The sequence below is a fragment of the Delphinapterus leucas genome, chromosome 19 (genome assembly GCF_059928025.1).
Source record: "Delphinapterus leucas isolate spDelLeu-1000000601 "Yukka" chromosome 19, BTC_Dleu_Yukka2, whole genome shotgun sequence".
NCBI lineage: Eukaryota > Metazoa > Chordata > Mammalia > Artiodactyla > Monodontidae > Delphinapterus > Delphinapterus leucas.
Genome location: NC_143147.1, coordinates 49064301 through 49086864, shown reverse-complemented (window position 1 = coordinate 49086864; position 22564 = coordinate 49064301). Strand labels below are relative to the sequence as shown.

At 51.0% G+C, this 22564-nt stretch overlaps 1 protein-coding gene across 1 annotated transcript in view; it reads left to right on the top strand.

Annotated features, from left to right (window-relative positions):
- The window catches only part of PLXDC1 (plexin domain containing 1), a 64694-nt gene extending 44167 nt beyond the window's left edge, over positions 1–20527 (top strand). Inside the window, exons 9-14 of the mRNA XM_022557837.3 lie at positions 1922–2003; positions 5292–5352; positions 6527–6662; positions 13062–13097; positions 15242–15402; positions 16940–20527. Coding sequence (XP_022413545.2) covers positions 1922–2003; positions 5292–5352; positions 6527–6662; positions 13062–13097; positions 15242–15402; positions 16940–17059 — 596 coding nt within the window. The 3' untranslated portion in view covers positions 17060–20527. The remainder of the gene's footprint in view (positions 1–1921; positions 2004–5291; positions 5353–6526; positions 6663–13061; positions 13098–15241; positions 15403–16939) is intronic.
- Positions 20528–22564: the final 2037 nt, after the last annotated feature.

The window sequence follows — 22564 nt, the reverse complement described above, 5'->3', positions numbered from 1 at the left end:
ATAATAAAATGCATGGGCTTTGTGGCAGCTGCTTGCCACTCTGAGGTCGTTCTGGTTCACTTAAGTGGGCAGCATTTAAGCAAGTGAACAAGTCTTAAAATCCAGCCCTCATACCTCCTGCTCCCTGGGCCCTCTCTGCTGGGGGTCCATGCACCCTCCAGCAGCTGCTCCCACTAACTTGCCTGCTCTCCACCCTTGCCCTGCCCGGCTAGGCCCCAGCTGCCCCTCCTCCCCATTCCTACCACCTTCCAGCTCTCCACTCTGCTGAGCCGGCCAGCGTGCTGACTGCTGTTGGGAGCATCCCTGGGATGTGTTCCTCCCAGGCCTCTGCACACAGAGGCCCCTCTGCTTGGACTTCTCTCCCAGGAGAGCTGCCAGGCTGGCTTCCTCGCTCTCTCAGTCTCCTCAGAGGCCTTCCCCAACCTCCCTGAGTAAAACACATCCCCCACCGTCATTCCACCTCCCTGTTCTGATCCGCTTTTCTCCCAGCCCTTCTCACCACTGGCAACCCTAGGGTGGATCTATTTGTCTGTGTATTTGTTGGCTGTCTCCTCCACTGGACTGCAGGTTCCATGTGGGCAGTGCTTCTGTCTTTTCCTGTTCACGCTGCATCTCCAGCATTGCGACAGTGCCGGGCCTGGGGTAGACGCTCAATAAATATTTGTTGAAAGAATAAATGATTGAATGAGCACCTGATAGGTATATTGAGGGGAATGAAGGACCAGAGTCGATAACAAATAGCATTCACTGGCTCACCGTGTGGCCAGCACTGTTATAAACCCTCTCACAGCTGGCCTCCCACACAGACAGCATCCTGATCCCTCTTTTACGAGTGAGGTACCAAGGCACCAAGAGGTCAGGTAACTCTCCCGGGAAGATTTAAGCTTGGATGAGCAGAGGTCAGCATACCCCCTGGGAATAGCTCACTTCCAAGAGGAGAGGGAGAGGAAAGGAATGGAATTCCGTATGCCTGGCCTGGTTTACTCTCAAAAACTCAGCCCCCAGACTTTCCTGGGAGGAGCGGGCCTCTGACGGCAATCCAGCCACACAAACAGTCCCTAGGAGCAGGGAGTGCTAGCTGGTCAAACCAGGACATCTTAAATCCTTTCCAGTGATTGTAGACAACACAACTGTAAAGACTAAATTTGCCGAGAGACTCGATCTTAATTGTTCCCAGCACTGGAAGAAATGATACTGATGTGAAGTGATGGTGGCGTTAGCAAATGCTACAGTGGCGATCATACAGCCATATAAATGGATCAAATCCATATGTTGTACACCTTAAACTTACATGACGTTATATGTCAAATATATGTCGATTTAAAAAAATCCTTTGCAACCCTGTAATTGTAGGCAATAGGCCAGAAGTATAACTTTCCAGACTAGGTGCAATCCCTTTGTACGTGCTTATGGCGCCCTGTAATTTTCCTACGTAAACCTCATCACAATGATAATTATGTAGTTATTTTTGTTTGATGATCTGCTTAGGGTCTGTCTTTCCATATGACTGTAAGGCCCAAGAAATACCAGGTCTTACTGCTGAATCACTAGTACCAGCTCAGGGCCTGACCCCCTGGTGACAAAAGGAAGGAAGGATGGAGGGAAGGAAAGAAGGAAGGAAGGAGGGAAGGAAGGAAGGAAGGAAGGAAGGAAGGAAGGGAGGTAGGGAGGGAGGGAGGGAGGGAGGAAGGAAGGAAGGAAGGAAGGAAGGAAGGAAGGAAGGGAGGGAGGGAGGGAGGGTAGAGAGGGAGAATTAGAGAATCAAGGCTGGACTCAAGTGAGGGTGGCATTAAAAACTTCTAGGGTCCCTGCTAGTCAGAGCCTCCAGAGTTGTGTAAGGACCCAGCGTTCAGGAAAGTTGCACCTTTTGGAGGCCTGTGGAGGGGCTGGTACTGAGGGGCCGCTGCCTTCTCTCTTGCAGCCTGCCTGCAGCATCGGAGCTGCGACACCTGCATGTCCTCAGACCTGATCTTCAACTGCAGCTGGTGCCATGTCCTCCAGAGGTTTGTACCAGGCTCACCCTCTTATTCCCACAGGCAGACTGTGCAGGGGGGCAGATGGTGGCACGGCCCCACTCCCTGCCTTGGGCCTCATTACCAACATGAGGGTATCTCTGGCCAGCGCTCCTGTGACACTTAGGACAAGAATATCATGAAAGTGAGTGTCTCCCTGAGGCTTGTGACCCATCAAGGTGACTATATGTCACCCTGTGGTGACACTAGACTTCTGGAAGACCATTCAGAGATTCCGGCTACTGCAGGTCCCTCCTCGCACCTGGGAGGGTTGGTTCATCCTCTGGCAGGCCTTCTCAAAGAGTGGTCCACAGCTGTGAGCATCCCAGAATCACCTAGGGCTTGCGGTAAACATGCAGATTCTCAGGGCCCACCCCTGGCCCCCTGCATCAGGTCTCTGGGAGAGAAGCCCAAGAACCTGCATTTTAACACGGTACCTCATCTGCAAACAAGCGTGAGATCCGCCGGCTCAGGGACGGGATGAGCTTAAGACCCATCGCCATTGGAGGAGAGCCCCATGACCCCAAATCAGCACCTCAAGATCTTTCTCAGGCTGCAGAAGGGTTTCCTGAAAACCATGGGTGTGGAAATTGCAGGCGTCTGTGGAAAGCTGGAGCAAGTGACCAAGCTGTGTTTGCTTGGTTTTGGAAGCAGGGAAAATTCTGGATGAGATTCAGCCTCAGGCATAAAGTTCTTAAATCCAAGTCATCTTCCTCTCCTTGTTCTGAAATCATTCCCTCACGGATTAGACTCAGAATCTGAGCCCTGTTCTCCTGTCCAAGAGAAATAAATGGCAGGGGGGAAAAAAAAGAATTTCTTTGGGAACTAGGGCTCCCATGAGAGTGGGAAAAGCTATGAACTACAAGAGCCTTTAAGGCAATCTTGAAAAATTGCAAATTATAGAGGCTCTGAGTTCTCTGCAGCTGTCCTGAATCTGTCAGTGTTTCCTTTGCTCCTTTCCAGTATCCTGGTGCAGAAATAGAAGCCATTGCCTTTATAGGTCGCTGGCCTAGCACACAAGACACAACTCTGGGCCGGGAGGAGAAAGGGGTGCTCATCTGGCCTCCCAGGTGTTCTTCCCAACAGCTGTGCTCTTATTCACTCTCTTGGGGCCTCAGTTTGTTTTCCCTGTAAAATGGGCTGGGGTTACGTGATTCGGGGGGATGTGGGTGAGGAACATGCCTGTTATTTTAACTCCTCAAATACCAGATAGTATTTTTGCAAAGTGTTCAGGGCCCTTCACATGAAAGGCACAGAGCCTCAGAGAGAGTACACAGGGCACACCCCAGGTTGGTTCTTCCTGGCGTGGAGCTTTGCGGTGTGGTCCATCTTGTGCACTTTCAAGTTTGAGAGTCACTGTCTGAGCACAGGGAGATCATCCAGATGACTGCAGAGAAGCCTGGAACGCCGGGGCTGGCTGCCACCGCATGACTCAGTGTCCACCAACAGCTGAGCCAGGAGAACTGCAAAATGGCTCACATGAAAGCAAAACCCTGGCTTGATACACCCCCACTTAATGCATACGCCCAAACCCAGAAAACTATGACAGTTTAATGAGGGTTGGTCAGGGGGAGGGCAGGGCCTTGGGTGTGGATACTGCCTTTGCTGGGTTATGTCAACTACGGGACAAAGAAGCTCCATCAGGGATCCTGTCCCTGGATGTCCGTGAGCCTGGGCTCACTGAGCACGGCCCCTTCTTGACAGATCTCTGGAGCCTCAGCTTCAACTGAGAGCTGACTCCAGGTTCCTAAAAAGCCAGAGGTCAGAGCTGGTGCAGGGGGCCGGCCACCATGGTCTCTCCCACCAACAGCTGCTTGAAACCATCACATGGGTTCTCGGCTTCCCCTCCACCTACTCTGCCCTCTGCAGCCTCCCAGAGCTTCCCCTCCCCATGCTGGGGCCAGATCTGATTTAGATTATTTCACTTATCATGCAGGTATTTTCCTTTCATCCCTATTGCCCACCCAGTGACCCACTCTGAAGTCAATGGGTGACTTTGACTCCAGGATTTGGCTCTGAAAATGAGGGTCATACATAACCCTTGTCTTACAGCGTTTTCATGAGGGTCCCATGAGATAGTGCCGGAGCAGCTTGGGACTGGGGCAGCACCTGGCATTCAGGAGGCACTCGAACAGTGGCCATTTCTCATGCCCTTCTCCTTTGCATCTGGGTTGGTTGGCCCCGAGCTTGGAAAGGGGTGCTCTTAGACATTTATCAAAGGCTCAGTCCTTGAAAGAACCAGTTAGTTTGGCCTAAAAGAAACTTTAGTCCCCAGCCCCCAACAATGCCCTTAATCTTCCATCCCTCAAGGGAGGGGGCACGGAGGACCTGACAGAGGGGGTGTGGATGGCTCAGCTCAGCTGCCGCTGCTGCAGGAGGAGCAGCTCAGAGGCATCTTCAGAAGGAAAGGCTGACAGCGCCTGGAAGCCTCAGCCTCACCAGGTCTCGGGTCGATGGGCAGGCAGTTGCCGGTGCAGAGTTAACCAGCCACGAATCCTTTCGCAGCACTGGTGGCTTGGGATATTATTTTCCCATGCGGCGGTTCCTGAGCTTAAGTAGGGCTTGGTGGATTCTCCTAGCACCAAAGAGTGAAGAACGGAACTTTGAGCATGATGCCATGAAGAACATTCTCTGGTTCATCCTCGCACCACACCCCTTCCCTAGGGAAGCACTTGACAACTTCCAGCCCAGCTGAGCTCTCATTGTCCTCCAGGAACCCTTGTCAACCAGTGTTTAATCTCTCCCAGACTCTGGCAGGACCCTGACTTCTGCCCTTCAATGATCACACAGGGGGTGTTGGCCAGATTGGCTGATGGCCACCCTCAGCCCTGCGCCTCCTTGACAAGTTTAGGCTCCTCCATGAAGAAGTGGGGCTTGGTGAATGAGTAAGACTTTCCCCAGATGAGAACATGTGTGTGAATTCCCTGGATTCTCAGCAATTTCGTGGCCGCCCAGAGTCAGGAGGGCCTTAAAGGTCGTTAGAGGTCATGCAATTTGTCAGCTCCCTACATACCACATCTGGGCAGATGTGGTCTTGGTCCTGGGGAGCTTGGTCAGGAGGAGGGAGAAGATGCCACAAATAGCTTCCCCTCCTTTGGGGAAAGGAGTAGAGGGACAGGACGGTCTGACTCTCGCTCCCACGGCACCTGCCCAGTGGTCTTGGGGAGGTTCGCCCCCTCCTTGCTATCATTGGAGAGCTATTACTGCATAGGGGGAGGTGAAGAGGAGGGCTTCTCTGTCAATCCCATCACACCTCTGGCCTTTTGGTTTCCCCTGCAGATGCTCCAGTGGCTTTGACCGCTACCGCCAGGAGTGGCTGTCCTATGGCTGTGCCCAGGAGGTGAGAGGCTTAAGTGAGCCAGGTGTGGGGAGGAGCAGGGCTACTAGCTCGGGTAGCTCTTCTCAAGGCATCTCTGGCTCTTGGTGAAATTCTCCCCTCCACCTGGGGCTTGTCTCCCTGTCTGCTCTGAGCCAATTAGACCCACATGGGAGGTTTCTGAGGGCTCGATGGGTCCCTGAGACAAGCACTTCTGGTGACTTAGCCTGGAGCGGCAGCTCTCCAGGGGCTCTTTTGGTCCTTACAGAGGGTACGTTGGGCGTGGCCTTGGCCACAGCGGGATCCTCCGGGAGGCTGTGCACCTGGTGATGTTCAAAAAGCGACTACCGGGCTCCAGCCCTCCGGCATTTGAGGAAGGCAGTGGTCCTGGGAACGAGGAGGGTTGTTCCTGGCACCTCCCATTTAGAATCCCATGCAGGTTCCTTCTCACTGCTGGAATTTTCCATGAATGCTCAACACTTTGGGTGGGGAGCCTCCACTTCTCACACCTTATACTGACAGACCCTTTCATCCACGCATCCTTTCCCCCTCCCTTCCTCCCTCCGTTGCAGTGCAAGCACAGCGCATGCGCCCAGCACTTCGCCGCATGCTGTCCTGCACTTGCCCTGATTTAATCCTAACACGGTCTCCGGGAGCTGGGGGCCAGTGCCCCCACTTACCGGAGCGGGAAACTGAGGCTCAGAGAGGTTTAGTGATTTGGCCTGCAGCTCACAGCCGGTGAGATGGTGAAGGTGCCAGGCCCAGCATTTAAATGTGAACCCCCAGGATTACTGCTATGTGCTCACCACCATCTGTTTTATCAGTAAGGCTGGGTGAGCCGTTTCTGGCCTTAGAAAAAAAACAAACTTTGTCCATCCAGAAGCCTACTGCTGACGCTGGCTGTTGGTGAACGTACAGATTCGCTTTATTTAAGATTGGCATCTCAGCTCCTTCTTTCAGGAGGGATTCGAGGCAGCTGACAGATAAATTGCCCTGTAAGACAAGACGCTTTCAGGATAAAGTGGAAAGCTTAAATGTATTCAGAGCCCAGCTTTGGTGAGATTACCATGCTTGGGCCACGCACTGGAATCTTAAATCTTCTGGCCGCTGAGGGATGCGAGCGCCCCACCATCCTCCTGTGTGCAGCATGGCCGCCGGCGAGGCCTCTGTCCAGAGCAGCACAGGCTCTCTCTTGCAGGCAGAGGGCGGGACGTGTGAGGACTTCCAGGACGAGGACTCCTCCTCGTCCTTGCCCGACAGCTCCTTCAGCCCCTTTGACGGAGACCTCACCACCACCTCCTCTTCCGTCTTCGTCGACAGCCTCACCACGGAAGGTAAGAGTGGGGCGGAGCCACCGCCCTGGAGCATCACTGTCCCTGATGGGGATTATCTCAGGGAAGAGGGTTGCTCCATCCTTTCACACCTGAGGCTCCAAGAGTGGGGGCACTTGCTGGTGAGAGGCAGAAGCCAGGTTTAGAGGGAGTAGACTCCACACCCATATCAGGGCTGTGGGACGGAATTCACTGTGGCGAGGGGAAAAATTACTGTCCCAGCACACTGCCAGGTATTTTATTATAATATCGCGGTTCATCTTAATAGCGACCCTTAGAGAACCTGTGAGGTCTTAGCATCCCTGTAGCAGGTATGAACTCAGTCCACACACTCAGACGTCAGGGAAAGGTTGCCTGATTTTTCTGACTTCCCTTCTGGCTCCCAGCCCTCGCCGAGCTGGCCTGGTGGGGAGTTCCACCCCTGCCGTCCTGGGGCTTGGCTACGCGGTCCTGTGGCGTCCAGTGGGTGGAGGGTAGGTGGGCAGCTCTGACCACCTTGGGTTGCTGCTGATCCATCTCTGCTTCTTCAGGCCTGGTTGTCCCTGGGCCTCCTCTGCCACCCGCATGTTACCGGTGGAACGGTGACTCCTGGGTTCTGGTCCTCTCGAGGGAAAGAATTCAACTGAGAGACATAGAGTAGTTTTAAGCAGCAGGAGTCTTATTCAGCAAAGCAAAAGTACACCCTCAAGAAGGGAGGACGGTGAGCTGTCTAGGCACCGGAAGCAGCCCCGCAGTGAGGGTAGGGCTGGGTTTTCAAAATCGTGGCAAGTCCCTCCCTGTGTCCTGCATCATTGGATATACAAGTTGATTGACAGCTTTAGGTTATATAACTTTTCTCCTTGTATGCAGGCACTTACCCATAAGCACCCAATCAGAAATGGGGGTGGGGGTGGGGAACCACAATGCTAATTTATTATAAATACCGCATAATGAGCCCCAGGTTAGTCTGAGTCACCTCTTAGGTCTGGGTGCTGATGGTTTGGAAAACCCTGTTGGGTTTTCAATATCTTGCTTGGTCCTCATAAGGCTGGAAACTTAGCGGTCCTTAACCACAAAAAGGGAGGATCTCTGGGCATGTTCTGGTCACCAGTGTCCAGGTGGGGAGGGAAAGATGACCCCATCCAGGATGGGGCGGGACCCACTCACGTCTGACTAGCTACCTAACACGGTCTTTAGTTCCACGGTCCGTTTCTTCCCATTCCTTTGAGGCCAGTTCTCAGAATTGTGGCAGCTTATGTCATGGCTACAGTCTGGTCATCATGTAGTTAACTTCTTCCACCTGATGGGGGTTTCAGTATCTATAAGACAGCTCAAATGATATGGCTCAGAATATTATCTATAGCCCTTGAAGAGGAACTAAGGTCCTTGACTATGCTTAATGCCTAGACTATTATTATTCAGTCTTATTGGACTATTTTCCCTTGTTCCTGCATCTTCTCACATCTCTGATTAAACTTACTCTTTGGCTAAAGTTTTTCCATAGACAAAAGGTAGGCTGAGGACATGGGGGGCAAGGACCGTAAGGTCCTGCTCCGTTTCACCCAGGCCTGAGGTCTTATTGAAGCTGCTAGAGGTCCAGCCACCCTGTGGGGAACCCCGTGCAGACTCCTCGGATTCTTTGGCTATCTCTGAGAATTTCCTCCCTCATCCTTTTTCAATACGTGGCATCTAGGTTTTAGCCCCTTGCCCTAAGTCTAAGACTGAAAGACTTATGGGCTCTTACCACTTCCCCTGAGCGAGATTACCTGTTTGAAAGGGGCAAATGGAAAGCAGGAAAGGAGAAAAAAGTTAATATTTTTAAACATTATTCATCCACAATCCCATTTTATAGACAAGGAAATGGGCTCATAAGGAGCAAAGTAGTTTGCTCAGTGGTGGAATGTTCTTTTCGTGGTGCCCCCCTGACTTTTTAAATGCAGCCTAGAGGACTGGAGAGCAGGAACCCTTGGATCTGGCTGGAGGGAAGTGAACAGTTGATAGAAAGAGCAAATATTTAAGGGGACTGACCATGTGCCACGTAGGGTGGTAACATTGTGCACTCACTTAGTCTTCCTAACAATCCTGTACGTTGATGCTGTTTGATCCCCATTTTACAGAGGAGACAGTATGGCTCAGAGAGGTTGATGGCTTGCCCAAGGTCACACAGCCAGGAGGAGGTGGAGTCAGGTCTCATCTAGCTCCAAAAGCAGCAATCTTGCCCCTCGACCCCACTGCCTTTCTCAGTGCTGAAAAAAACAACAGAAAAGGGTCTTCATGGATTCAATGGGTGGAAAAATAGGGAAGGGTGAACAAGTGGGCAGATTCAGACAGGTCCCAACACTCTGAACTTGCCCAGGAATAACGAGTAACTGGTTAAAGCTCAGGTATTGAGAGCAGAGACTGTGCTAGTGCTGTGAGGGATTCAATAAATCAAATGAAAAATGACACAGGAGGAGATCTTGCCCTCAGGGAGTTAATAACTGAGTCCAGGGGTGACCTTCCAGTTAAAGGAAACTCTACTTAAAACTCTACTTAAAAAGAAGAACCCATGGCCAGTCACTCCTGAGTTAACCCTATGTGCTACTGAGGGCACGGTCTGAGCCCAGAGCTGGGCTGGGGGCTGCACACCCCGTCCTCCAGATCAGAAAGCAGCCTTTCCCTCAGAGGTTTACGTCTGCATGAGCACGGTGCCTGAGGCCAGAAGGGTGGCTGTGTGGGCGTGGAGAGCCCAGCGCATGGCTTCTGGGGGCTGGATTCAAATCCTGACTTGGAAGTATTCTCCATTTCTCCCGGGTTATTGCCCTGATGAGCTGTCCCTACATAGAGGCAGTGTGTTCTGTTTATCAGTTTTATCATGTGTGTGTCTTCTCTCAGCCCAGGAATGTGTCATTTCTGTTTGCTGTGTAATAGTCCCCCAAAGAAAAATATATGTCCTTCCAGTCCTGGAGCGGGTGGTAGAGATTGTTAGGTTACCTCTATAAGAAAAAAAATTGGGGGGACTTTCCTGGTGGTCCAGTGTTTAGGACTCCACGCTTCCACTGCAGGGGGCACAGGTTCGATCCCTATCAGGGAACTAAGATCCTGCAAGCCATGTGGTGCAGCCAAAAAAAAAAAAGAAAGAAAGAAAAGAAAAATTGATAAAGACTTCCCCCCACCCCAAACTCTCAAGGTGTCTGGAGGGACAGGTTTGGGTCACCCCCTGCCTGTGCAATTATAACCCACACAGGGAGACTTACTGGAGGCAGAGTATATCTCGGGGTCCAGGAAGACGTTGTGAATGAAGGGGATACAGCACTTCAGCCAGGGGGACCCACCTGGTCAGAGCAGAGTTGGAGAGCAGAGGAGTTAGTGAGAGCAGCTGCTGGAGGGCGTGTGGAGCCCTTCTGTCGCCAGCCATCCAGAGGAATGGAGAGGACCAGGGGAGCAGCAGGTATAAGGGCTGGGTTTAAGACTTGTTCACTTGCTTAAATGCTGCCCACTTAAGTGAACCAGAATGACCTCAGAGTGGCAAGCAGCTGCCACAAAGCCCATGCATTTTATTATAAGGACAGACAGGCACTGACCCGGAATAACTGTGTGCAACGTAAGGGCTCATCTGATGGGCAGCTGAACAGAACATGTTGGCAGCAGCCAGAAGTGACCACTAACTACAGAAAATGACCACTCATTCACTAGACATTACACACATTTCTTCTCTCTGTGAGTTTTCATGGGCCTGGGCCACAGTCCATTAATGAGGGAATCAGTTTGCATTCTGTGGACCCCCAACAAGGTGGCAGGTGGTAACCAGCCCTCGGTGAGTGGGAGAAAAGCTGTTGTGAGCACAGGGTGGTCACCTTCAGTCACCTTGTGGGAGGGACTGGTGGGTGGAGAGTGTCCTTTTGTCTGCCAAGGGTAGATGTGGACTGGGCTACAATGGATTTCCAATGGTCTAGATTCAAAACAAGTTGATTCCAATCAAGTTAATTTGTCCAATGATGTTTAGGGTTACTTTGGTTAGTGTTGAGTAACCAATTCATCATTTCAACTTGTAGTAACAAAATAGACTCAGAGGCATACATAAATACCTCGTGTATTGAAATTCCTGAAGAAAACGTATCTTTCTATTATACGCCTACAATTCTCTATTTGTTTTGTTTTACTTTGAATTTTTAGGGGTGCTTTTTATCATTTTATTTTATTATTATTATTATTTTTTAATTTATTTCTTTATTTTTGGCTGTGCTGGGTCTTCGCTGCTGTGTGCAGGCTTTGTCTAGTTGCAGTGAGCAGGGGCTACTCTTCGCTGCGGTGCGTGGGCTTCTCATTGTGGTGGCTTCTCTTGTTGCAGAGCATGGGCCCTAGGCGCGCCGTCTTCAGTAGCTGTGGCACGCGGGCTTATGGGCTCTAGAGCGCAGGCTCAGTAGTTGTGGCTCACGGGGTTAGTTGCTCCGCAGCATGTGGGATCTTCCCAGACCAGGGCTTGAACCCGTGTCCCCTGAATTGGCAGGCGGATTCTTAACCACTGAGCCACCAGGGAAGTCCCGAGGGGTGCTTTTTAAATTTAACTTTTTTATAAATTATGTAACAGTTAACTGATAATTAACATGGTTCCAAAGTCAAATCTACAAAAGTAGCTATATTCAAAGAAGTTTAGTTTCTAGTTTTCTCCCCTCCGCCCTATTCCCTCTTTCCTCTATGAGGGACCATTTAAAATTTTTCTTATGGTTTATTCTTTCATTATCTAATGTGATTTTTTGATATTTGAAGATTTATTGGAAATGTATAGCAGAGCAGTATGCCACGTCCAGGCACTGGGAATGTAAACAGCTGGGTATTGAGAGGCTCACAGTCTATGGAATCAGTGGGACCCAAGATGCCACAGAAACAGATACCAAATGCAATGGGACACAGGGGAGGACACACCCATCTGTCCTCTGGGAAGTGACGGGCCTGGACCAGGACTAGGGTGAGGCAAGTGAGGCACTCAGTGCAGGTATCAAGTTTAAGGAGGCACCAAAAAAAAAAAAAAGCAATAATTAAGATAATAATCTTTTCTTGCAATATTTGTAAAAATCAAAATTAATGCCAAAAATTCCATAATAAACAAAATTTCAAAAAATTCTAAAAAGACAGGATCAGGGGCTTCCCTGGTGGCACAGTGGCTGGGAGTCCTCCTGCCGATGCAGGGGACATGGGTTCATGCCCCGGTCCGGGAAGATCCCACATGCCGCGGAGCGGCTGGGCCCGTGAGCCATGGCCGCGGAGCCTGCGCGTCCGGAGCAGACAGGATCAGACCCTGTGTCACATGTATCACCCTAGCCCCAGCCCTGCAGGGGACATTTCAGGGTTGGTACTTTTAAAAGAGAAGGGGAGGAAGGGCATCCCCTGCAGGAGGAACAGTACATACAGTGGCTCAGAGATCTGAGAGGGCTCCAAGGTCTGGAGAACCTTGGGTAGCTTGTCACAGACACTGACATGCTGTTGAGCTGTGGCCAGTGGTAGGAGAAAAGAAGATTGGGACACACTGAGAAGGGCCTTGAACATCTATGAACAAAGGGGAGCCAGTGAAATCCTTTAAAATTAGGAGGATGGTGGGCGTGCTAGAGGGGAAGGAGGAACGAAGTGCATGTTGCAGGCCCCACATTGTGGAAGGTTCTGCTGGTTTAACGTTTTGATGCTTGAAGCAGTAAGCTCCAGTCATCTAGAACATTCTCCTGACGTGGAATTCTTACTGTCCTTTCCCCATAGGAATCTGTGGGGAAGAGCCACAGGAAGGGTCAACCACTGGAACTTATTTAGGAGGCTGCAAGATACACTCCTTGAGGTGTAGAGGGAGTGTGTTGTACCCTGGGAAGTCTCCAAGCAGATTCGATCTTGTGATACACACACCTCTCCTCAAATCCTTCCTCAGCTTCCCGCTGCCCCTCAGGAGACTGCCCCTTAGGCCCTCAACTTAGCTTTCCAGACAGCTGATCCCCCCATGCCCCCGCTTCACTCTCACCACCCTTTATTCACATCCTCGCTACCCTCCAGCTGCACTGAACTGCTTTTTTTGTCTCCGATGGCCAAGTTCTTGCTGACTCCAGCCTTTGCCCCCACTCCCTCCGCTGTCTGGGACCCTTTCTCCCAGCCCCATAGCTCATCCCTCCTTCTTGACTCCCTTTGTCTGGGCAAGGGCCCCAGTCGGAGTGAACTCCTAGTAAACACTCAGTAAATATTTGTTGAATGTATGAACACTACGAAAAGTTGCCTTGTCTGTGGCCTTCTACCTTTACACTGCTGTGTGACTTTGAGCAAGTCACCTCTCCTCTCTGTGCTTCAGTTTCCCAGCCTTCAAAATGAAGGGTTGGACTTGAACCTCCCTAAAGTCTCATCCAGACCTAGTGACAGAGGCCATCATGATTCCACTAATCTTGTGCCTTCTCTCCTTTCCCTTTGAAGATGACACCAAGTTGAATCCCTATGCAGAAGGAGAGGGTGAGTACAGAACTGCCTGCCCCTCTTCAACACACCACTGCCTCTTGGACCCACCCTGGAAGAGGGTGCAGCCGTCACCTGGCCTCTTTGCTTTTACTCTGAGTGGGGGAGGGGGAAACAACAGCAGCCTGCGCTTCCCAGACTTCCTGCTGGGTGGGAAGGCAGGGGGCTTCTGGGAACAGACCCCCTAGACTGAAGGAGCAAATCTACATCTAGACATTTCTCATCTCAGCCACGATCCTCCTGTGGTTCTTCTCCCGGCCTCTGTGCCCTTGAGTATCCGCTTCCCTGATAGGAGTGAGAGGAGGAAGTGAGGGCTAAGCTAGGGCAGGCGTGGCTGTGTCTGCCTGTGGCCCTGGCTTCTGTCCCCAGGGGCCTCCCAGCCAATGAGGGGTGGAGAGCAGCTTCTCTCACTCAAGTGGCTTGGCAGAGAGTACATAAACGTTGCCCACCACAACTTTTACAGGGTGTCAGAAGGTGGGGTCCCCTTTCCCCAGGACTGCCTGGGGGATAACCTCCTCTCTGGGGACATGGGATGACCCCACCCCCACCCCCCCCCGCCCTTTGCCCAGAGCCAGCTCAAGCCCTTGCTGCAACTACCACAAAGGGGAGATGGAAGAGCCTTCCAGCCCCAGGGGCTGAGAGACTGTTACCTGGGCTCCAGCAGGAGAGGAGGGTCTATTAACGCAGCACATCTTGATGGGGTCTCCCACGGGAGACGGAGCCATTGCTGCTCTGTGGGCTGTGGGTGTGAGTGTACACGTGTGTCTGTTGGGCTGTGGGGAAGCAGGGGGCCCTGGGCCACGATCGCCTTACTCTGCACCATGTGCTCATCAGCCCAAGCTCTGCCCCTCAGATCATAGGGTCACTGAAGGCTGAGGTCTGACGGCCAGCTCAGGAGAGGCCAGCTTGGGGCATGTCATCGCAGCTCCCCCAGCTCTTGGCAGATAGAGGCATGAACCACGCACAGGAGTGCCCCAGGATAGTTTCTCTCCTGGGTTTTTTTTCTGCTGACAGAGAAAAGGGGATGGGGAACATAATGATTTTGGATGCACACAATATCTTATTAAAAATCTCTACCCCCTGTTGACTCCCATTCCACCCACCAGCGATGTAAAGTGGATTCAACATTTGTGTTGCTTACATGCTCGTCTGTCTTCTCTGTGTCGTTATCTCCACATCCTTTTAGGGTAGAGAGAAGGAGCAAAAGCCCACCCCAGGTAATATCAGGGAACTAGGTTTCTTGGTGGCTAGCACTGTGTCCTTGGACAAATCCCTTCATCTCTCTGTATTTCCATTCCTTCAGCCGTATGAGAAAGGGGTTGGACTGGATGAGCTTCCAGTTCGATAGTCTATGGAAAATACCCAGTCTTCTCCTGGGGAATGTATTTCAAATGCTTGGAATGTTCACAAAGAGTGTCTGCTGGTTTATTAGCCCTCCGAGTGTCTAGTTCATTTCTTTTATTGAGTTCCTCTGATGGGTCTGCCGATTTTTCTAAGAGTTGAAAACACAGAGATGACTAAGACACTGTCCTTGCCCTACAGGAGGTCACAATCTGGTAGTGGACAGTGACAGGTAAAGATGTGGTCATTCTGCTATCATAATAGCTAACACTTTTTAAAGTTGTCCAAGATACCTGCCGTGATCCTCAGCAGTTGACATGAATTATCTCATTTTCACCCTCTCAATAACCCTACCAGGTACTTAACATTATTATCCTTGTGCTACAGAAATGATAACCGAGACACAGAGAAGTTAAATAATTTGCCCAAGGTCACACAGCTCGTAAGTAGCAGAGCCTGGATTTGAATCCAGGCAGCCAGGCTCCAGATCCCAAGTCTTAACCATCACATGCCCTTTGTGAATTCCTTAAAAGAACTTATATGGGATGGGTACTGGAGAGAAATTTTATGATCCTTAGTAGACATTTGGGCAACTTTTAAGTGATTTTGGAAAACGACCTGAACCGTGCTAAGAACAAAGTTCATGTCATACTCATAATGGTTCCACCGACTCCACCTTTTCATGTATTTGATAAGTAGACCTGAAGGTTCAGTCGGCTTTCATCTCTGGGACTTTGTCAGAACCCAGGACCCCATGACCCCACCTTCCTTGCTCCCCTGACCTAATGGTCTCTCCACAGGCCTTCAGAACAACCTGTCCCCCAAGACAAAGGGCCCCCCCTTGCACCTGGGCACCATCGTGGGCATCGTGCTGGCCGTCCTCCTCTTGGCGGCCATCATCCTGGCCGGGATCTATATCAATGGCCACCCCACCTCCAACACTGCGCTCTTCTTCATCGAGGTCAGTGCAGGACTGGGCCGCCTCTCTCTGGCGTCTGCATCTGCGTCAGTGTTTCCCCAGCCTTTCAATACCTGCCTCTCCCCATCTCATCCCTCACCCGCCACGTGCCGGCCTCCTGTTTCCACCTGAGGGACTTCATTGACTCCATCCAGGCACATCTTGCACTGGCGGGCACCCTCTGAGTCCCTAACCCCCCCAGGGCTTGACCCCTCAGGACTCCTCTGGCCCTCTTGTCCTGTTGAACAGCCTCTGCTTTTGCGCTCCCATTTGTGAAATCAGAACAGTCCCCAGAAGAAAGAAAGAGGCCAAAAATGCCTCACATGCCCCTTGAGTGTTGTGCAACCATCCCTAATGATTTATGGTCTCTCACACCCAAATTCCAGGCCTGGTGCTTATTCAAAGCCATAATGGAACTGAGGTCTCTGCCTCTTGGCCTGCTGTGTGCGATTTTCGATTAGATTTGACAGGCCATAGTAATCATAAGAGTTGCTCTGTCTGGGAGCTTTTGTTGAGGATGCTGCAGTTTGCAACATCTCAGGATTCAGAAGAGTCAGCCTGAGGTGAGGTGCAGCATGGGAAGTAAGACCTGCGCCCCTTCACTCTGGGCCACAGAGCTCAGCAGCCCCTGCCCCAGCCCCCCGCTCTCGGCATCTGACCAGCTCTCTGAATCCTACAGTGATGGGGCCTCTGGGACTGCAATCCTCCACATGGGTCACAAGCCCCCAACCTCATCACCCAGAGGCCTAGGTCTTTCCCTCCTCTCTGTTTTTTTTTTTTTGTGGCACTCGGGCCTCTCACTGCTGTGGCCTCTCCCACTGCAGAGCTCCGGACACACAGGCCCAGTGGCCACGGCCCACGGGCCCAGATGCTCCACGGCACGCGGGATCTTCCCGGACCGGGGCACGAACCCGCGTCCCCTGCATCGGCAGGCGGAATCCCAACCACTGGGCCACCAGGGAAGCCTCCTCCTCTCTGTTTAGATGCCCCCTTGTTTCTTATGAGTTCTAACCAGTCATTCTTAGGTTAAGATTAAGACCTACTGAGGCTAAGGCCAACCTTGTTTCACCTGGGGAACCTGCAGATCCCCAGCCACAGGGATGCTGACCAGAGGTCTGACGGAGGCCTGGGAATCTGCATTTCCCTCAGCTCCCCAGCTCTGATGCAGGACCTGTACTGTCTGGAGGGTTATCTTGGCGTTTCCAGAGCCTCCCAGATCATTCCATCTCTTACCCACTCCCTCACTTTCCACAGTCTCGGGACTCCACCCTGTGCTGCTGAGCTTTTCACCTCGCGTCCTGTAGTCCACACGGCGAGGAATAAAATGACCTCTTCCTTCCCAACTCCTGGGGCTCCCAGCAGGTTTCCCAGGGGCGCGAAGGATCACAGCTGGGAGCCTTCTGGGGGAGAGGGCCCTAAACTTCACCCTCCGCCAGCACCTTTGAGAAGTGCTCAGAGCCGTCCCCCGGGGGAAGGGGGAGGGGGGGAGGGTCCCAGGGGAGGGATCGCGCCCGCTGACTCTGTGCCTGTGTTCTCGCAGCGGAGACCTCGCCGCTGGCCGGCCATGAAGTTCCGCAGCCACCTTAACCACTCCACCTACACAGAAGTTGAGCCCTCAGGCCACGAGAAGGAGGGCTTCGTGGAGGCCGAGCAGTGCTGAGAGCTCCAGGTCTCCCTTGGAAGGGTAGGAAGGAAGACCCGGGGACCTCAGCAAACGTGAGTCAAAGCAAAGCAGAGAAGTGACTTTCCTTGGCCTCCTGTGAACACACCCTGGCTGGGAAGATGAGCCCATGGTCTGTGGTGCCAGAGCTATAGTTTGGCCATCACACCCCAACTATTGAAGCAGGAGGCAGAAAAGCAACCACATTGAATTTTTAAGGAAGAGTAACCTAATTTCAGCCTGTTTTGATGCCAGGGGTCTCCCCTTCTGAGTCTCTCAATGGTCTACTCTGTAGCTGCCTCAGAGGTCCCCTCCCACCTGGAGACGGCCAGATGCCCTGCTCCGGTCACCTAACGCCCCTACATATGACACGAGAGAACCCAGCTCTAGACTGGGGCCGCTGTATTCCAGGGTCCATAGACTCAAGAGCTGGTCCTCAAGGCTACGGATGCAGCATATTTTGCTCCAGCTTCTGTGCTCTGGAAGTCTGAAGAAGGAGTTCTCTCCATCTGTTAAAACACAGGTATGGCTGCTCCCAGCCCTTTTGGCAAGCCACTGACCGGCATGCTGGCATCAGAAGAAAGCCAAATGAGAGAAGAAGGAACTTGTGGGAAGATCGTATTTTTAGGCTTCACTACCCCAGCTTGACCTTTCTGCTGAGAGCCAGTACTTCTGCAACAAACGTGTGTGTCGCTTGTGTTGCGGGCTTTATCCAACTGCAGCCCAGCCCGGGCCTGGCAAGCCGTGCTGTGCATGGCCGCGTCTACCCTGCGGGCTCTTCATTCCAATGGCACGTTTGGTGTCCACTGTATTCACTGGCCTGGTCTTCTGTCAGTGCCAGTAAGTACCTCCAAAGGCAGGGCCTGCCTGATTAATATTTTTCCTCCTCTGAGCTGGAATTTTATAGCCATTAAAGAGAAACAAGGTGGAGAGAGGGCTTCTTGAAACATACCCAGCAGGGAGCTTCAGTTGGATTCTGTTGAAAAGCAAAGCCTCCAGAGGGATTGGGATAGAGGAAGCTGGTGTGGGAGAGAGGGACTTTATACGTAAGACCTTGACCTGGAAAGTTGCTTGCATCTCCCCAACTCTGCCGGAAGTTCTTGGGGCAGAGAGTTTAGGCTCCTAAACTTAACCTGGTTTTAAGGGAGTTCTGTCCCAGGGATGAGTTGGGGTTGCTTCTGAAGAGCATTTCAAGTGAAAACCTATAGTTCACCCTCATTCAAAGTAAAAAAACATCCTCAGCAAATAAATATTAAATCACAGTCTCCACTTAGTCACATCCTTTTGTGCATGTCACCGGGATGCTGCCAAAGAGGGAAGTTAGTTTAAATACAAGGCCTCCTGAGGCGGGGGTAGGGAGTCTGCCAATAACCAGGCACATCCAAACACTGGGCTGAAGGTTTTCCAGATGTTTCGTGGTTTATCCTTGGTGAGGATGGTAACAATCAGAGTGGGAAACATGCTGGACCTCGGCTATCTATATGTATTCTTCATAAACCAGGCAAAGGAATAGCTATGGTTTTGAGAAATCGTATCAGAATTTGCAAAAGTAAAAAGATAACGCAGCGAAGAGAATAGGATTCTTTTCAAGCTTCTGAAGGACAGAAAGGTCTGAAACAGAACTCCCTTAATGGGAAAATTGCAGCCAGGCACTGAAATACTCTAGGCTCCCAGCACTGCTGGCTGCCAGGAGGGTGATTTTTGCCCTTGCCGGACCAGCAGAGCAACTATAACCTTTGTGTGTCTAAAATGGCCAGTGGGGCAGTCCCCACTGTGGCCAAATGCAGTGCACAGCTCCATGGATCCCACTCCCAAACTCCAGCACACTTCTTCCCAATGGGAGCTCTTCCGATTGTTCTGATTCCTGGAGGGGAAGAACACAAGAGTGAAGAAACGGGTGGTGGTGTCCTGAGGCCTCTGCCGGTAACACTGCAGGTAGGGAGAGAAAGCGTGAGGTAGCTCGGACCGGTCACAGCCAGCCTAGCTGGCGCCTGGGATGACAGTGGTAAGGGCAGTGGAGCTGTTTGGCAGCAGGTAGCCTCGTTTGTTAACAGCAAAAAAGAACTAAAGATGTGTCCCTGAGGGAGGTCCCTGGACACTAAGAGTCCCTCAAGCCACAACAAAGAGCTCCTAGGAAACAGCCAGCAACTCGCAGAGTGAACACTGGTTCCCAGATATCCTTAGGATCTCTCACAAGATCAAGCATCTCTTAGACCCAGGAGTTTTACTCCAAGGTTTAGAGCGGGTTCTTTGGGTAACTATAGAGAGTGACTCACCTGCACAGTGGGTGACCAGAAGGAGACAGGGGTTTCACGGTCAACCAGCAAAGTGGTACTTCTGTGCTGTGCTGAGCACAATCAACCACAGAGAGCTTGCAAACTTCCGGTCCTCTCCACCCCACAGGCAGATACAATTACTGTGACAGGAAGCTTCAACCCCTTGAAACAGCTGTCTGTGTTGTACCCAGAAATCAGAAGCTCTCAGGGAGGCTCTGTTTTACACCAGAACTCTTAAGAGAGCCAACAAGAAAATGAGAAGAAGAAGAAGAATGCAGAGGCCAAGTGTGAGAGGAGACCCCTGGATCAGGCTGTGAGCACAACTTAGTTCCCCTTTAATCAGCTGTCCCTAGATTTGTGGATCTGTCCAGTCAGGTCCCTGGGGCTTCTGATTCTAGAACATGGGTGCGTATAAGCCCAGCCACCAACCCCAGTACCCAGAAATGCCTCCGGAAGAGCAGATGGGGTTTTTCAAGCTTGACTAACTGGCCGTCTCCCTTCCACCATAATTAGGTATCACCAGCCACTCACCCCAGCTGGCCCCTGACTCTGGAAACTGCCTCTTCAGGTCTCAGCCTGGAGCCTGAGGTTGAAAATGTCCTTTTGTCCCTGTTAGAGGTTCTCGGTGGGCCTATGGAAACAATCTTTAAAATTTGTGTGTTTTGCCAGGGCTTGCCTGTGTCATGTGTTCTTGTATGTATATATTTAGGTGTCTATCTATATTTATAGATAGATAGATAGATTATTGCTAAAAACATTGGATGAGGCTTGTAGCTGTGCTCAGCCTGTAGCTTGTTGTATTATATTAAGACAGTGGCGAAAGCTGCCAGCCAACCACACTATGTGAAAAGAAGAGTGTTCACCACCAGAGCTGATCGCTTATTTCGTTGTGGGCAGAGCTAAGACTCCGTTTTCTGGGTACAGGAACAGATAAGAGATTTGCATGAAGCACTGATCAGGGGCCACACCCAGACTCCCTACACCAGGTGGAGTCACAAATAAAATCAGCCTCTCTCTCTCACCATCTCCACCCTACCCCACCCCCAACGAAAAGCCACCTGAACTTACAGCACAGTTCGAAGGATCTGGGATCTGAGGGCACACTAGCTGTTCTAAATGCAATGTATTCACATATTTAGCGTGAAAATTCCTTGCACGGATTTCAGTGTTAATAAAAGGCAACGTTCATTTACGACTTCTGCCGTGTGCAAAATTAAATGCAAAGGATTTTGTGTGACATTCTACAAATCCTCGCACAGACTTTAGTCCTGATGACTGCCAGCTTCTCTAAGGACTGAGCTAAGGAGCAGAGGAACAGCCTCCAGCAATCTGCCCACCAGGGGTGCTCTTCCCAAACTCCTGTCCCACCTCAAGAGAAACAGCCTGGAAAGAGACTCCAGCTATTTATTCGTGGTTTGTTAAGTCCCCGGAAGTAAACCTCATGGGTTTCTAATCTACTATCTAGAAATACAGAATAAATGTGCTAAGTTGACACTGCCACATTTCTGGAGGCTTTGCATTTGGACCACTTTAGTAGCCTCGTCGTTTTTATTACTTTGCATATTTTGCTCACAAAACATGGTTAAGCAAACCAAAACAAAAAGAGGAAAAATTTGAACTTCTTACAGCCCAAATCAGCTATGCCAAATTTCAGGCTCCAAAAAAAAGCCAATTTATAAATAAACATGCTGTGTTTGCCAAATAAAGAGGAATGTGTTGGAGAAGGCCATGTGGATTGGTGAGAAAGCCCCCCAGCTGCTCCACAGTGCGTCAGGAGGCGGAGCTGCAGCCCCAGCCCTGCCCCTGAGGAGCTGTGTGTTGTCGGCCAAGTCACCCCACTTCTCTGGGCCTCTGAGAAATCAGGGGGTGCAAAGACTAATTGATCTAAGGAGGGGATGTTTTCCTCTCCTTAGCAAATACGCCTGTCTGTTTCTGTTTTGTTTTGTTTTTTTCTAGTTCACAAGCAGCTCAGATGGCAGCATCCCTTTCCCTTCCATTATCTTGGTGAAGTGATCAACTTTGTTTGCCCGGGACTTCCCTGGCTCTAACACTGAGAGCCCTGTGTCCCAGGAAACCCCCTAGTCGAGAGCCCGCTGGGACAATTGGTTAGTCTATCCTTGGAGTCTATCCCGACCCCATTGGCTGAAGAGATGTTAACAAGCTCAAGTACTTGTAGAGCATCAGAGTCTTGGACTTACCTATTCAAAGTGTGGTCCACACAGGAATCCCCTGGGGGTCAGCTGGAAATGCAGAACTCAGGCCCACCCAACCCAGACCTACTGAGTCAGAATCTGCATTTGAGCAACTCCCCAGGTGACTGAAGTGAAATGCATGAACGTTTGAGAAGCATTTCTAGGCAACAATTTTACTGACATGATCACAGCCTGTCAGGTGAGGGGGGGGGGCAGAATTATTCCCCCATTTCTCAGATGAGGAAACTGAGGCTCAGGTGGTTTACTTATTTATTTATTCATTTGATCAATACTCATTAAGCACATACTGTGTGCCAGGCATCATTAAGTGACTTGCCCAAGGTCACACGGCTAGTGAGTAGCTGAGACAGTCCCCAAACCCAGGACTTTGGATTCCCATCCGGGGTTGTTCCCCGGGTACTGTGGGGTGACGCCAGAACCACGTGGCCACAGTGTAACAGGGAAGCTGATTGTAGATTAAACAGAGCCCTTCCAGGCCTGTAGAGAGTCTCAAGAAGATGTAGAACAACGACGTCAAATACATACTCTAGGGACTTTCTTGGCGGTCAAGTGGTTAAGACTTGGCGCTTCCAAAGCAGTGGACACGGGTTCGATCCCTGGTTGGGGAACTAAGATCCTGCGTGCCATGCGGCACAGTATGTACTTTTGGGTCCTGAAACCGTGAGCTTATCATCTATTTATTTACACAGCCCAAGAGCTGTGTAAAAATATCCTCATTTTTACTACTTCCTTCTCACCCGGATCCCCCACTCCAGTGACCCTCCGACGTGAAGATTTGGAAACACTCTCCGTAAGGCTTTACAGAACACCAAGGCACCCCTCGGTGCTTATTTTCTTGAATGGACGGCAACTGATTTTTCCCATGGGGCTGGAGAGAAGGGAGATGGGGAGGGGAGGGAGAATCCTTACTTGAACTGCTAACACCAAAGAGAAATTCTTCTGGGGACGATTTTTCTGATGTTCATAAAACATTTTTACATTTGGTCCCTAGAGATAGCTAAATCATACCCACAGTG